This window comes from Tachypleus tridentatus, chromosome 8 (assembly GCF_004210375.1).
Source record: "Tachypleus tridentatus isolate NWPU-2018 chromosome 8, ASM421037v1, whole genome shotgun sequence".
Taxonomy (NCBI): domain Eukaryota; kingdom Metazoa; phylum Arthropoda; class Merostomata; order Xiphosura; family Limulidae; genus Tachypleus; species Tachypleus tridentatus.
Window position 1 is genome coordinate 124,161,690 of NC_134832.1, and position 14,695 is coordinate 124,176,384.

The 14,695-nt window shown below is 30.8% G+C and overlaps 1 protein-coding gene across 2 annotated transcripts in view; it reads left to right on the top strand.

Moving 5' to 3' along the window:
• The window catches only part of LOC143223401 (zinc finger SWIM domain-containing protein 5-like), a 61,410-nt gene that overhangs the window by 34,022 nt on the left and 12,693 nt on the right, over positions 1 to 14,695 (top strand). For both annotated transcript variants that reach the window (XM_076451345.1, XM_076451346.1), the window contains exons 2-5: positions 6,787 to 6,895; positions 9,729 to 9,856; positions 10,500 to 10,643; positions 10,815 to 10,963. In XM_076451345.1, the coding sequence (XP_076307460.1) occupies positions 6,787 to 6,895; positions 9,729 to 9,856; positions 10,500 to 10,643; positions 10,815 to 10,963 (530 nt within the window). The remainder of the gene's footprint in view (positions 1 to 6,786; positions 6,896 to 9,728; positions 9,857 to 10,499; positions 10,644 to 10,814; positions 10,964 to 14,695) is intronic.

A 14,695-nucleotide genomic window follows, 5' to 3' on the forward strand; every position in this document is an offset into this window, starting at 1 on the left:
ACAGTTGTACAATACCGAATTAAATAAATGTATTTAAATAAGCAGTTGTAGTGAACTGAAAGTGTGTGGGTATGTTTATGTGTACGCGTATTTTGTGATACCATAAAACAAGCTTAACCAATAAATATCTGATAGTTTATCATATCTGGGAGAGTCACAGTAGCTCATGTTTCACTGGATTAGTAGCGAAAAAACAAATTGGCGACTACGAACCACCTAGTGATATTCGTTCTGTGGTTGGGAGTTTAGCATGTGTTTTCTTCTAGTTTCAAGTGAACTTCTCAAATGAACAACAAACACGCGTTTGTCATGGTAGTTATAGTGCATTGATTACTGGCTTCAGCATAGCATGGTCTACTTCGGTTGGTTACTTAACTTAATAAAGTCTGGCTGTGTTGGTGTATGTATACGTGTGTGAAAGTGTTTAATGTTATATCCAACCAATCACTCCAAGAGTCAGGTTAGTCCTCTGACATTTTCCTGTGGCCCTCCAGCACAGAAAGTGGTGTAGCGTCAAAATCAGAACATCCTGTTTGTCACAGTCAGTGGTGTCAGTTACACATAGAGGGCGTTGGAGGAGTTCCGAATAGAACATTGTAGTAATTTTATATCGTAACACAGCGACAAAGTAAAATATATTCTATTGAAATTGAATTATCATGAAATGCGAGTGCGTTAAATATTGATAGGCGTTTTCTGATAAACAAATGGCAAATTATTCTCAATTAGTTCGAGAAAGAAAGAACTTAAGTTGCTAACTTTTATTTCGGCTGGTGAAAGTGCGGTGTATATGTAGTAAGATATAACTACCAATGCGATTCTTTAGAGGATATCAGTTGTTACATCTACATGTACATGTGTAACGCAAACTGAAAAGTTATATCGGTCACGTTTTGAACGTGTACGAAGTGTTTTGGGTTTATCAGAGTGTAACAAGTAAATTATAGGACACTTGTAGTCGTATTATAAAAATGAGTTTTTTGATTGAAGTGGAACCATGGCATTTTTGAAACAAACTCTCTTAAAACTATTTATATATGTATATACACACACACACTCACGTGTATTTTTAATCCGTAATATTTAAATCAAAAGCGTAGGTTTATATGGGGACGAAGCACTCCTGCTTTGTAAATATATATTTTTTAAATATAACTTTATGTAAAGGTTAATACATGTCATAAATTTCGATCGTAAATAACCCTTACGTGTAACTTACTACTTTATTCGAGTTTATAGTTATTCAAAGTACACATGTACTTAAAGTATGTAAAACTCACTCTCTTTGTAAGTTACGCTCAAGAGAGGGAAAAACAAAAGCCATGTAAGTATTTTTTGGGCCAAATAAAAATATTTAAAATAATCTGTTTGATAGTCGAGGTTAAATGGGGGAGGGAATTTATTTCGAATAATGAACAAGTTAATACGTCAAGCTCTCTGTTGTCTAGAAGAAATTACATATCTTGTTTTTTGATATTAAACTTGGGGTAGGGATGATAAATTACCCTCAAGAGAAATGGATGCCCAGCAATGAACAGGTTAGCCCGACAAGCCGGCTATTGTACATAAGAAACCATATACCTTGTTTCTCCGTAACCAAGCTATGGGAAGAGCGGGTGTATTAAATATTTGAAAACAGTGATATGTATGGATCCATTAGAGGAATGACGTAAAATATGTTTTATGCAACTAAATCTTGTAAGGGTTAACCACAAATAATATCTTGCGCCGTTTCTTTTATCAGACAAATTGGAGCACAGTGAGTTAGAGATATTGTTTAAAACTTACGCCAAACATGGAAAAATCCATTTAATATCACGACAGGAACGAAGAAAACCGGTAGTACTATATCGTGTTAGGAAAAACTTTCCAGAAAACTCTAGGGAAGAAACCTCAGACTGAGAGTTCTGAGAAACTTTTTTGGTAGTTTCATATTTACGTTAAAATGTGGCCAGTTCATTCTTATATTTTTTAGTAATGTACAGTATGCAATTATTACAAATGTAGTGTTAAAACTGACCGCTATATGAGTTGGATGAAATTCTTGTAGGCACAGAACGTGAGGCATTATTTAAATCAGAATTTTTATAATGAAAATTAAAGGTCAGAACAATTTCACTTTTAATATTGCATTTCATAAAATGATAAACAACCCAATTTATTGCTAAAATAAGAAAATGCTGTTTATGAATTAATTTATTTTTACTTGAGAGAAAAATAAGTTACGTAATAGTTTCCTGAATGTGAAATATGATTAATGGAAAAAGAATATTTTATACTGTGAACTTTGAAACGTTAAATGAATTAATTTGTGTTTAATGTCTTGACATACGGGTCGCATAGATGTATGTGTAAACCCAGATTTGTTATAATTTGAAACGATTCTGTTACTTTTACTTTTGTGGTTACTATCTACTTTTACTCGTTCAACCACCACCATTTCCATTGGGTTTGTTACGTAATACTTAATGTGTGAAATGGTATTATTTAGCAGTTGGCGTAAGGGAACTTGAAAGTCGCTTTGTGGTTTTCGTGATTTTCAGCGACATGCATAATAATACATTGATTGAGGCATTCTGATAACAAAGACGCTACCAGAGGTCAGAACACGAGCATACTTTCTTTCAATATTCACGTTAAGAATAATTCTGCATTTCTAACAATGTGAGAAATTGCATGACATCATTATTATATAGCAACAATTATGTACACCCGAAAGATATTAAGTAATTATGTATATTGTATGGCATAGTACAGTAAGATGTTGGTCTTCTGTGGCTATTGTTATAAATTTGTTCTTTCGTTGGGATGGCCCTTTTAAGTTATTTGGTGGAAATAATTCGAAGTCCAAGTTCATACAACGAGAACAAATTTATTTCTTCCTTGGCGTGTCTCCAAACTTGTTCAAGTTGTAGGCCTAAATTTACAAATTACGTTGTAATAGAAGCACCTCCCTTAAGGAACTACGATTAACGTAAAACAACTAAATTGTACAGTTTCACGACTAATCGATCAAATAGCGGAATAGACGCGATAACTGGTACACTACCACTGGAAAGTAAACATTGACTCACTGTTAGCTGATTGCTCGTATTAATAATGTAGCCTTGTCTCTATATACCACAATTTCTTGACGTTGCCTTGGACATTTTCGGCCTTTTCCCGCAAACGTACTTTATTTAAACGTTATACTGAAACCTGTAACATTAAAAATATTAGATTACAACACTGTGAAACAGGATATGCTTAGAATATTAATCTGGAAAAAAAAATACAAGGCCATTGAAAGACAGGAACGATTAAATTCAATTTTGTTCATAGCTGTATCATCTTGTAGACCTATTAAAAAATTAATTGTAATGGTCAAGCTGCTAAAGTGACCATCAAACTAAATTCTGTATGGTATTATTTTAAAGTAGATAATGACAAAATATATCCACTTATTGGAAGGAATAATCATGAATTATATTTTCAATCAGTATATTGCCACTGGATATCAAGCACAAATATAAAAGTTATAATTCAGGGCCCAGTTCCTGAGGTGGGAACCATCCAGATGACCTGTTATGCAACTTTTTACATAACGAATGGAATCAAGTAAGGCTCAGTAGTTACCATGTGGACAATGGATCTCAGGTTTCAGTATTTCTTCTCTCCCCATAGTGCATACAAGAGTTGTAACTTTATGATGTCAGTATTTTGAAACAGAATCATCAACAGTCTCTGAAATGTGAAAATAAGCTACCAAACTGTGTTATTTTAATATTCTAACTTTATAATAGAACATAATATATAAGGTAAAACTCGTTGTTTTATACTATTTAAAAATATTTGATTAGAAGCTATTTCACATTCAACAAAGTGATATGCTGTATGCATTTTCTACGTCACCCACTGTTAACTTTTTTTTACTAATTTTTGTATATGATATTGTTTAATTACTATGAAAATGTGAATATTTTAAACATTTATTTATAAAAAGGTATACTTAAGTTTTGTGTATCTTTTTTTTTTTTTATAAAATGTTAGTGTAGTGGGAATTATAGAAATGGTATTTTTGTTGAATGTATTTTACTGTGAAAATATACATTTAATAATAAGCAGGCATGTAGAAGTACTTTTAATATTTAACTTGAAGTAAAATTATGAAAGAAAATTAAAACATAGAAATTGAATGATAAATATACTTAGGGTTATCTGTAAAAGTGTATCAGTCAACATCTTTTATATTGTCTAACTTTTTTTTTTATAATGATAGCCACTGTAGATAAGGTCATTTGATATTTATTATTTCATGATTATCAACATTCATCATTACATTTACAGTAAAAATCTTTCACAAAAACCAAAAAAATACTAAATATTCCAAATAGGTTTAGACTTTTTTTCAACATAATTATGAACTTGTAATTTCTTATGTCACTTATTCCGTCAAAGAAGAAATTTGTAATAAAACAAGTTTTGTTTTATAGTTTTCAAATCAAAATAATTATACCATCACATTTATATTTTCTTCTGGAACAACTATTAAATTACTTTATCTTAGACTTATGTTCATATGATAAAATTTAATTAATTGGTTTTTGGATAAAAGTATTCAGTATTCTATAGTTTTGACTTATCTTGTCATTAGGACTAAATAATAACTTGATAAAATGAAAGTTAACCCTTTCTTAACCTCAAATTATTCTTAGGTGAGCATAAAGTCACCATACAGGCTAAATTATTTTCTTTACTAGCTGGTAACATGTATTAAGAACTTAGTTTCCAGAGGTTTAAACTAAATCCATTTTTATTGTTCTTGTAAGTATGCCATCTTTTAACTTGCATGTAGCTGATTGTTCTGAAGTACCAAATTTAAACAATAGGAGTTATTGTGTGACCATTTATAGTGTAGAACAGTCATTATTCCCTTTCTTCATGAGTACTTTCAATTGTCTCTAAGCTAGAAGCAAGCTGAAGGTACACAGACACTTCACTTAAAAGCATCATTTGTTATGTTTTGAATTCAAGTTATGTTCTTGTTTAAGTACAACCTTTTCAATTAAAACCATCTTGTAATTGATAACTAGTGTGTTGAAAAGAAAATTAACATGATATCTAGAATGTTTAATAAGAAAAATAGATCACCAGTTAGCATACAGAAGGGTGATTCAGTATATTGTTCTAAATGTTAGCATAAATTATGGACTTTAATTCAAGTATTTTAGTTAGAAATGGAATTGTCTGGATGATGTAAAAAGTGTTGTTACACAGTGTAATCTTTCAAGTGTTTATTTGAAAATAAGTAATTCATTATGTATATTTTCTTCCTTCTATTCAAGCTCCTGCCTTGTGTTTTATAAAATAAATTATTATTAATTATACATGGTACTAGCAGTTTAGTTTTTTTGTATACATTTTCATATAAAGTTTTAATAACTTACTATATTAAAACTGAAATTACTTTAATGCATAGCAAAGTAAATTGACTGAAAATATTTCATTTTAAATTCTTGTCTGACTATTCTACAGAAGAATGTGTTTTAATTAGTTGGAATTAGGATTAATTTTAACTCTGAACATTACATTTTTAAATGTTCCCTATTTTCCTACATTTGCTTTATACATTACAATTAAATAATTCTTCTCGTGTTTCAAGTGCTTTGTTACTTTATGAGTTTCTTTTTGTTCACATTTCTGGTAATTCCAACTATTCAAGTTTCATGTGGGAATAATCAATTAGCTGAATGTAAGCAATTAATAAGCTTATCAACTGTATTAAATAAATTCAGTTTCTCATATGGATTATATTATCTTCAGAATAGATATGTCCTTAAATTGAAGCATTAAGTTCGTTTCCAATATGTTATGTTTGTATATATATTTATATTAAGCAACACTTAAATTTAGGCCTGTGCAGAATTATGACTGTTGTATTTATGGATATCTAGCCACATGCTATTCGTTTTTTTTTTTTATAAATTCCTAGAAACTATGGCTTTGATTCTGTTTATTTGTATATGTATATCAAAAGCTTTATAATGCTGAAAAACTAGGTTTTGATATTAATGGTGGGTATAGCACCGATAGTTCATTGTGTAGCTTTGTGTTTAACAACAAACAAAACTTTCACTTGGAAGATTTTATTAATAATACTTGCAAGTATAATTTCTGCTGGAATATACTTGCTGTCTCACACTTTATAAGATATCTTTAAAAAAACAATGACTACCTCATAACCTGCTGAAAAAAAATGTTTCCTGCACCACTTTATCAGCAAATTTTGTTAATGCTTAATATGTTTCTGTGCTATCTTTACAAATTAATCTTTATTTTCCAAAACCCTCTGAATACTCTCTTAAAGAAATATTCAAAACTGTTTATTGTTTGTATATTTTTACATGTTTAAACTTAAAACTTGCTAAAACTGAATGCAATTTTAAATTATGAGGTCACAAATACATAGTATTATCAATGAAGATTAAGTAGTTTCTCTTCTGCATGTTAATGGTGTGAACTAGCTATTTTTTATTGTGTAATGTATTACAAGGCTTTTGATTTCCATAATACTATAGATTTAACTTGTGTATTTTGTGAAGCTTTAAATGAACGTGCTTTGTATTATTACTGTTGTAACCTTGTTTTTTTAATTAGTATGAATCTTGGACACATGAATTCAGTATGATAATTTGTTTAATATTTTTATGCCAAATATTTGTGTTTTTCTGTTTTATTCTGAAAGTGTGATTTTGTATCTTGGAAATATTATTCTGTATTTTTTCATTCTAAATTTGTATATTTTAGGTTTCCATCTAAGTGGAGTTGTTGTAACTCCCAAAATTTCCAGTAGCTCCACTTCAGGTTATTCATCAGAACCAGAAAAAAGATATAGGGTTTCTATCACTTTTGATAGGTAATGTGGTTTCTTTGTAAATATATTTAGATGTTTCACTAATAAAACATTGTTTTTTGAGTGATCTTGAACTTTGGCTAAAACTATATATATATAATCATTGTTACCTTGTATCATAAGAATTTAATATCACTATACCATATTGCTTTTAATTTTATTTGTCTTGACCTGTCAGTCTGAGATATGAATAACTCAGTCATATTAGTATACTCGAAAGAAAGTGAGAACTAAATATTCCTGGTTATGTGGTAGTGATTATAGAGTTAAAGTCATGCAAAGTATATGTCCATCTATGAGGCTCTCTGTTTGTTGTAAATGGGTGTTTTAAGGTAAAAAAAAATGATTTTCCAGTAATTATCAGATATCTCTGCTAATAATAACACTTAGGAAATAAGGAGAGTAATTCTGAATATGATAACAACTGTGTTTTCCTGGTGTGTGTGAAATAATGTGACTGGGCAAGCTTAGCAAAAATGGACAGTTTTTATTACAATCCAGACAAAAACAAATACAGTTTATATACCTGGGCAGACTAAATTGCAATCAAACCTCTACTAGGTTGTGCTTAATTTCACAATTTTCATTATCTCAGGATTGATCTCTGTAGAATTAAAACATAGTGATTTTCAAGGGTGATCTTCACTCTTTGATCTCTTCATAGAATCAAACTAAAAAAGTATGCCTGAATTCAACAGGTAAATTCATTTTGTTTTTCCAGTTGATAGTGTCATCTCATCACCTTTGCTCTTCTTTCTCTTGGCATTGGTTAACTGATCGAGAAAAAAAGTATTCTAGTTACTAGTCCTTTCAAATTGGATTTTGTATGTTACTGCAATATCTTCTTTGGTAAAGTAGATGTTATTTATTATAAAGAATAAAGAAACAAGTAACTAGAACAAAGCAGTCTTATTGACTTTCTGACCATATGTTTATGGTAAACTGCATACAAACTAAACAAGTAAAAAATGTTAAAAAACTCTTTATAACTATAGCAAGTACAAAATATATGATGTGTCTGCATACGACAAACGTGTATTTAATTTCAGGTGTATTGTAATCATAAAACATAATATTCTTGATCAAATATGAATTTGACCAAAGAGCTATCCAAAATTATGCCTTTGGACAAACTATTCTAAGTGTTTAACAAATCAGTCTAATTTTTGGTATCTAAAAACCTGAACCAGTAAACATAAAAGTAATTTTAAAATGGTGTGGATGTCAACATATGAAAGCAAAAGGTTTTTTTTTTTCTTATAGGCAGTAGGCTGTTTTTTCTTGCAGTAACAATGAACATTAGATTTCTGATTTGCATTCTTTAAAATAATAAACTTTTGCAGTTAAAGGAGTGTAATGAGTAGGCTGTTGTTATACAAATACAGGTTTTAAAACTCTCCATGTTTTTGTGACTGATTTAATTTCATTAACTGGATGTAGTAGATTTTATTTTATTCAAATAATTTCTACAATTAATTTAATAATTTAAATTACATTTGTATAAAGTTATAATTAAAGTAAGATTTTATGTTTAATAAAGTATAAATTTGTCCTTCCTTACATTGGTTCAAAACAACTTTGAACAGCTACACAATGTACTCCCCAAGTAAATGCTACATTAATTAATACACACTAAATGATATTGCCTGTTGATTATTTTAAATTGAAAATTTTACTCCCCCCATCCTAATTACATTTAACAAGGTATTATATATATATATAAACAAACATTAACCTGTTCAGTGCCATAGACGAGATAACTCGTCCAAGCCAATCAGTAGCACAGTGCCACGGACGAGTTAAATCGTTTTCAATAATACCTAACTTCAACGCTAGATGTCAGCACCATACATGCATTTGATCTACTTACACATTGTTTCACTTTCGATCCAAAATGGCATCACGAAAAAAGTTACAAAATGAAGAAGCATTAGAGTTGTATTGTAGCAGCTGAAATACTTGGCAGTCTACAGGTTAAAGGTCAGTAAAGATACAATATAATTATAATGCTGCAAGATTAATACTTGTTCTAAGTTATTTGTTCAAGTTTAAAACATACTTTTTATATGTGTTAATAAGCCATATTTTCATTTTGCACACAATAAGCTTAAAACTCTTTATATAGGTTGCTTAAAGTTAACTTGTTTCTAACTGTTTACTAAATACTGTTATTTGGTTGTAAATGTACAAGAAATTATGTTATGTAAAAACATTTGTGTACTAAAGTACTGAATTTGAATTCATTGGTTATTACATTCTGTTTTTGTAGATATCATTGTATTTTATTTTCATTCATTTGGACACTATCACAAAATTTAATAATGATTGTTTTTTAAGAGTCTTATTTATTTGACTCTTTGAAGTTATCTGTTAATTCTTACTGAAATGAATTGTGTTGAAATATTATGTAATTTGTATGAACAAAATTGTAGAATATTATTTGTTTGTATTTTTTTTTTACAATTTACATATGAACATCATAGGTATACCTAAATGTTACACCTTGTACAACAGAATTTCAGAGAGCAACCAACTTTTACCAAAGAAATCAGTGTAATTAAATTACAAATACTTTCAGTATTTTGAGAAAATATTTTCTTGTCAAGAAGTTGTCAGTTAATTTTCCATCTAAGCTCTAAAACATGAAATGTATACACATTAAAAATATATACATTTTTATGTAGTGGAATTTAATCAGATAGGTAAAGCTGTCAACTTATGCAATAGCTTTAACAAAATATATTCAATCATTTAAAAAAGAGATTTTGTTAAAGTTATGAGAATATATTTGTTTGTTGGTCTTGTGACATATTAACCTTTTTTGTTCTTGTTACAGATGTAAGATTACTTCTGTTTCTTGTACCTGTGAAGTAAAAGATATATTTTGGTGTCAACATGTTGTCGCTCTTGTTATTTATCGAATGAGGAGAGCAGTTCAAGTTAAGTTACGTGTTCCAATCTCAGGTAAATGTGCAATGCATACTTCAACTTTTTGAACCTTAATAGTACAGTAACACGGGTTTTTTTTTTAAATGTATGGGTATTGAGAATCACTTTAATAAAGTAATATAAACAAAACTAAATTTAGGTTTTAGAATTAAGGCTGTAATACCTAAATTATATGTTTTTTTACAAGTAATATATGGAACATGTCACAAAGAAAGTTTAAATTATACATACATATTTATTTATTTAGAGAAAAGTAATACTGGTAGAGTTAAGTAAATTAAATTAATACAAAACCAAAATGAAGGACTGTATTACAAACAGCAAATCCAAACCTCTGACTAATTATATTAGTTTGTTATAACCAAAAATGAGCCAAAACAAAAATAAATAAAAAAAAAAAACAAATCCCACTAATTTGAACGATCCCAGGGTATATAAGCAAAATCCCACATTAAAGACAAGTAAAATAGTCCTTTTTGTGTTTCTGTAATGTTTGGTGTTGTGAAAATGTATTTGTGAAATTCAGCTATTTTTTGTTTCCAGACTTAGCCACTGTACATGCAGGTAAGTAGGCTTACAGATTTTCAACACTATTCTTTGCACTTGTTGAGACTACTGAAAGACTTTTAAAAGTTTCATATGTTCTTGATGTGTTTAGAAACACTACTCCAGTTAGATCGAAAGCAACTTCAAAAGCTAGTACAGTACCTCATCTCTGAACACCATACAGAAGTCCTTCCAACAGCTCAGCGATTAGCTGATGATATTCTACAGACACAGTCAGTTATCAACTCTATTTCTGGTAAGTTCAAGAATTTTACTAAATATACAATTATTCCACAAAAATGTGTATAATAAGCTCTTTCTTTTGTAAGTAAATTGCTTATTAATCAGAGTTTTCGTGGACTGAATTTTTTTTTTATTAATGTGTTATTGTATTAATTTATTAATGGATTTTTTGGCACTGAAACAGGAGCACCTGACCCAACAGCTGGGGCTTCAGCTGATGAAGAGCACAGCTGGCACTTAGATGAAGAGCAGATAACGGAACAAGTCCACAATTACCTTACTCAGGGATGCTATTACAGTGCTAACAAGCAATTAAATGCACTGTTTGCCAAAGTAAGTTTTAGTTTATGTGGTGTAGTCTCTTTTAAAAATGAGAAAAATGCTGATTAGTGTTGAGGGTCAATTTATAAATCGACTAAAGCCAATGATTTTGTGTCACCTGTGCCAGGATTTGTAAAGTAAGTGCTCTTATGAGTAAGTATAGAAGTCAACAAAAGCTAAAATTAGTGTTTTGGCTGCTCCTGATTTTGAAATCACTGTAATATAGGTAAAAGAACACAATACATCAGAATTATTTTAAGAAATATTTAAAAATGTTTGAAATCATAAAATCATATATATATATATACACTTTGGAGCAGATAATTTGAAACATAATTATTTTATATTTATTATAATTAAAAGCTGGTGGACAATTCTAAATTCTATTGTGACCTGAATTTATAAGTTATTTACAACCTGATGTGTCCTGGTGAGTCTGATAATGTGTAACATTCTATAGTTATTCAAAAATAATGCTTGAAATAATTTTATATTGTTGTTTGATCAAAGAAATTAAGAGATAATATTAATGAACCCATAAAACTTTATTTGATGAAATAACACAACAACTTGCTACACTTTGGTTAGAACATATAAATTAGTGCCACTGTAAGTGACATACTAATAAACAAAATGAGCTAAATTATTTTGGTATTGACTGGTGATATTCTAGTGATTAGTGTGTCAGATAATGGATTGAAGGTCAGTGGTTTGTGTCCTGTTGCTACAGAATTGTTCTACACACTTTGTGGTCATTCATATACTGTAAGAGTGACTGAGAACCCCAACCTTTCAGTCAGTAATTGACTAGCTGCCTTCTCTCTGAACCATCAGTTCAAAATTAGGGGCAACTAGTGTAGATAGCTTTTCTTGATTATGTGAAATAGAAGTTTTCTCATTTAAGTTTCCTTGAAATATGTTGAGGAATGGATTTTCATTTTGTGTGTGATTCCCTGTCTCCTAGTTGCTATATTTGGAACTACTACTTGTCCTCTAGTTATTGTTCATTTAACACATGGATGTTAATGCTGGAAAGTGTTACTGATTTCAGATTTGCATATTCTTGTACATGAGTTTGTAGTGGACCTAAAGCACATTAAGGACACTATAAACACAACATTAGAAGCCTTAAATATTTATATTCATTTATCTTTAAACCTAAAAACCTATTGCAATCTACATTTAAGTTTAAAGATACATTGTAATCAAATTTGTTGACAAGCTTGGTGGTGCAACTTGAGCATTTGAATTCTAAGGCAAATTGCCTGTTTGCTTGTACAGTCATGCAAAAAAGTTAGGACACCCTATGAAAACCTGTGTATTTTTGTAACATTTTTGGATATATAGATATTTAATCTCAATTGCAACAATACTGAGAGATTATAGGAATATAACTAAACAATTAAAACTGAAGAAAAGCCTTCAAGATCTTCTGTAAATGTAATTCTACACAAATGCATATTCTAACTGAGGAAAAAGTTAGGACACCCAACCCACTAACAGCTAGTGTTACCCCCTTTGGCTGAAGTAACTGCAGTGAGATGCTTCTTGTAGTCATGTACCAGTCTCTGACATTGGTCTGAAGAATGTTTGCCCCACTCTTCAATGCAGAATTCTGTCAGCTGTGAGATGTTTGAGGGGTTTCTTGCATGTACAGCCCATTTCAAGTCACCCCACAGCATCTCAATGGGATTAATATCTGGGCTTTGACTCAGCCATTCCAGGACTCTCCATTTCTTATTTTTCAGCCAGTCCTTGGTGGATTTACTGGTATGTTTTGGGTCATTGTTGTGTTGCAGGTTCCAGTTCCCCTTCAGCTTTAATTTTCTTACATGTGGTCTCACATGATCCTCAAGCACCCTCTGATACACAGTAGAATTCATGGTAGATTCTATGATTGTGAGCTGTCCAGGTCCTGCTGCAGCAAAGCAGCCCCAAACCATGACACTTCCACTTCCATGCTTCACAGTTGGTATGAGGTTCTTCTCCTGGAATGCTGTATTTGGTTTATGCCAAACATGTCCTCTGTTTTGGTGTCCAAATAATTCAATTTTGGACTCATTTGTCCAAAGAACATTATTCCAGAAGTCCTGGTCTTTGTCTACATTCTCTCTGGCAAACTTCAGTCTGGACTTGATGTTTCTTTTAGAGAGCAAAGGTTTCCTCCTTGCACACCTCCCATGCAAGTTAAACTTGTGCAGTCTCTTTCTAATTGTAGAGGCATGCACTTTCACATCAGTAGCCAGAGCCTGCTGTAGGTTCCGTGATGACATGTTAGGGTGTTTGGAGACCTCTTTTAGCATCTTGTGGTCTGCTCTCAGGGTGAACTTGCTTGGACGACCAGACCTGGGCATGTTGGCAGTTGTTTTGAAAGTCCTCTACTTGTTGACTATTTTCTGGACAGTGGAATGGCTGATTTCAAAATCCTTTGGGATCTTTTTAAATCCCTTACCAGACTCATAAGCTGCTACAATTTTCTTTCTGAAGGTCTCAGACAGCTCTTTTGCTCTCACCATGGTGCTCACTCTCACTTCAACAGTCAGGAGCACACCAAACTAAATGTCTGAGGTTTAAAGAGAGCAAGCCTCATTCAAAATGCTGAGTAACAATCTTCAAATCATGTGCATCTGGTGTGATACACCTGTCTGTGAGTTGAGCCATTTTAAGTGGGAATAAATGTGGGGGTGTCCTAAGTTTTTCTTCAGTTAGAATATGCATTTTTGTAGAATTACATTTACAGAAGATCTTGAAAGCTTTTCTTCAGTTTTAGTTGTTTAGTTATATTCCTATAATCTCTCAGTATTCTTAAAATTGAGATTAAATATCTATATATCCAAAAATGTTTTTCTTAAAAGAAACTGGATTAAGACTATCAAGAATAAAAAGATTAACTGGTAAAGGTTTTCTTATGAAATACATTCAGATTTATCATTTTTCTTATGAATAAAGATGCAATGAAATGAAATTTGACAATGTTGTTGATGTGCAACTGTTAACTTAACACAGGTACATTTATTGTGAAGATACCATTTAGGTTTTCAACATCTTTAAAGATGAAGGTGTTATCTACTTACCTTGTATGAGATATTGTATTATATGAAGAAATACATCCATAAAATCAGTGCTTTTCATATTAGCAATGGAGTGATGAGTCAGTGTTGATCCCATAACTCCATCTTTTATTATTTTATCATACTAATTGTAAAACTGAAAATTAGATTCTTTAGTGGTAAAATTCATGAGCATCCAAACACATCTAAGAAATATAATTTGATTATTGTCATTTTGATATAAATGCTCTTTTTATTTATTTTTTAATGTATAGATTCATCTAAAGAAATGTTAGTGTGGAAAGACATATCAAAACTGGGTTTTGGCATGGCCTGATGGTTAGCACACTCAACCTGCAGTCTGTGGGTCATATGTTTTTGAATCCTTATCGCTGAATGTGCTTTTTCTTCAGACTTGCTGCTGGAGCCAGTCACCCAAGTGTAAAAATTCTTGGCTAATACAAAATAGTCAAGTGGCAGACCCTTAAATCTAGGTGTGATTAAAGTCAAACAAAGAAGAAGGTTGTATACCTAAACTGCCACAACAGATCTTATTATCAAAATCTAGATCACGTATTTCTTAAAAAAAGCAAAACCTTCTTTGATAATATAATTAATACTAGTTGATGTTTACAGAAAGACTAACAAATTTATGATTATGCATATCATTAGTAAACACAACCAGTCTAATTGT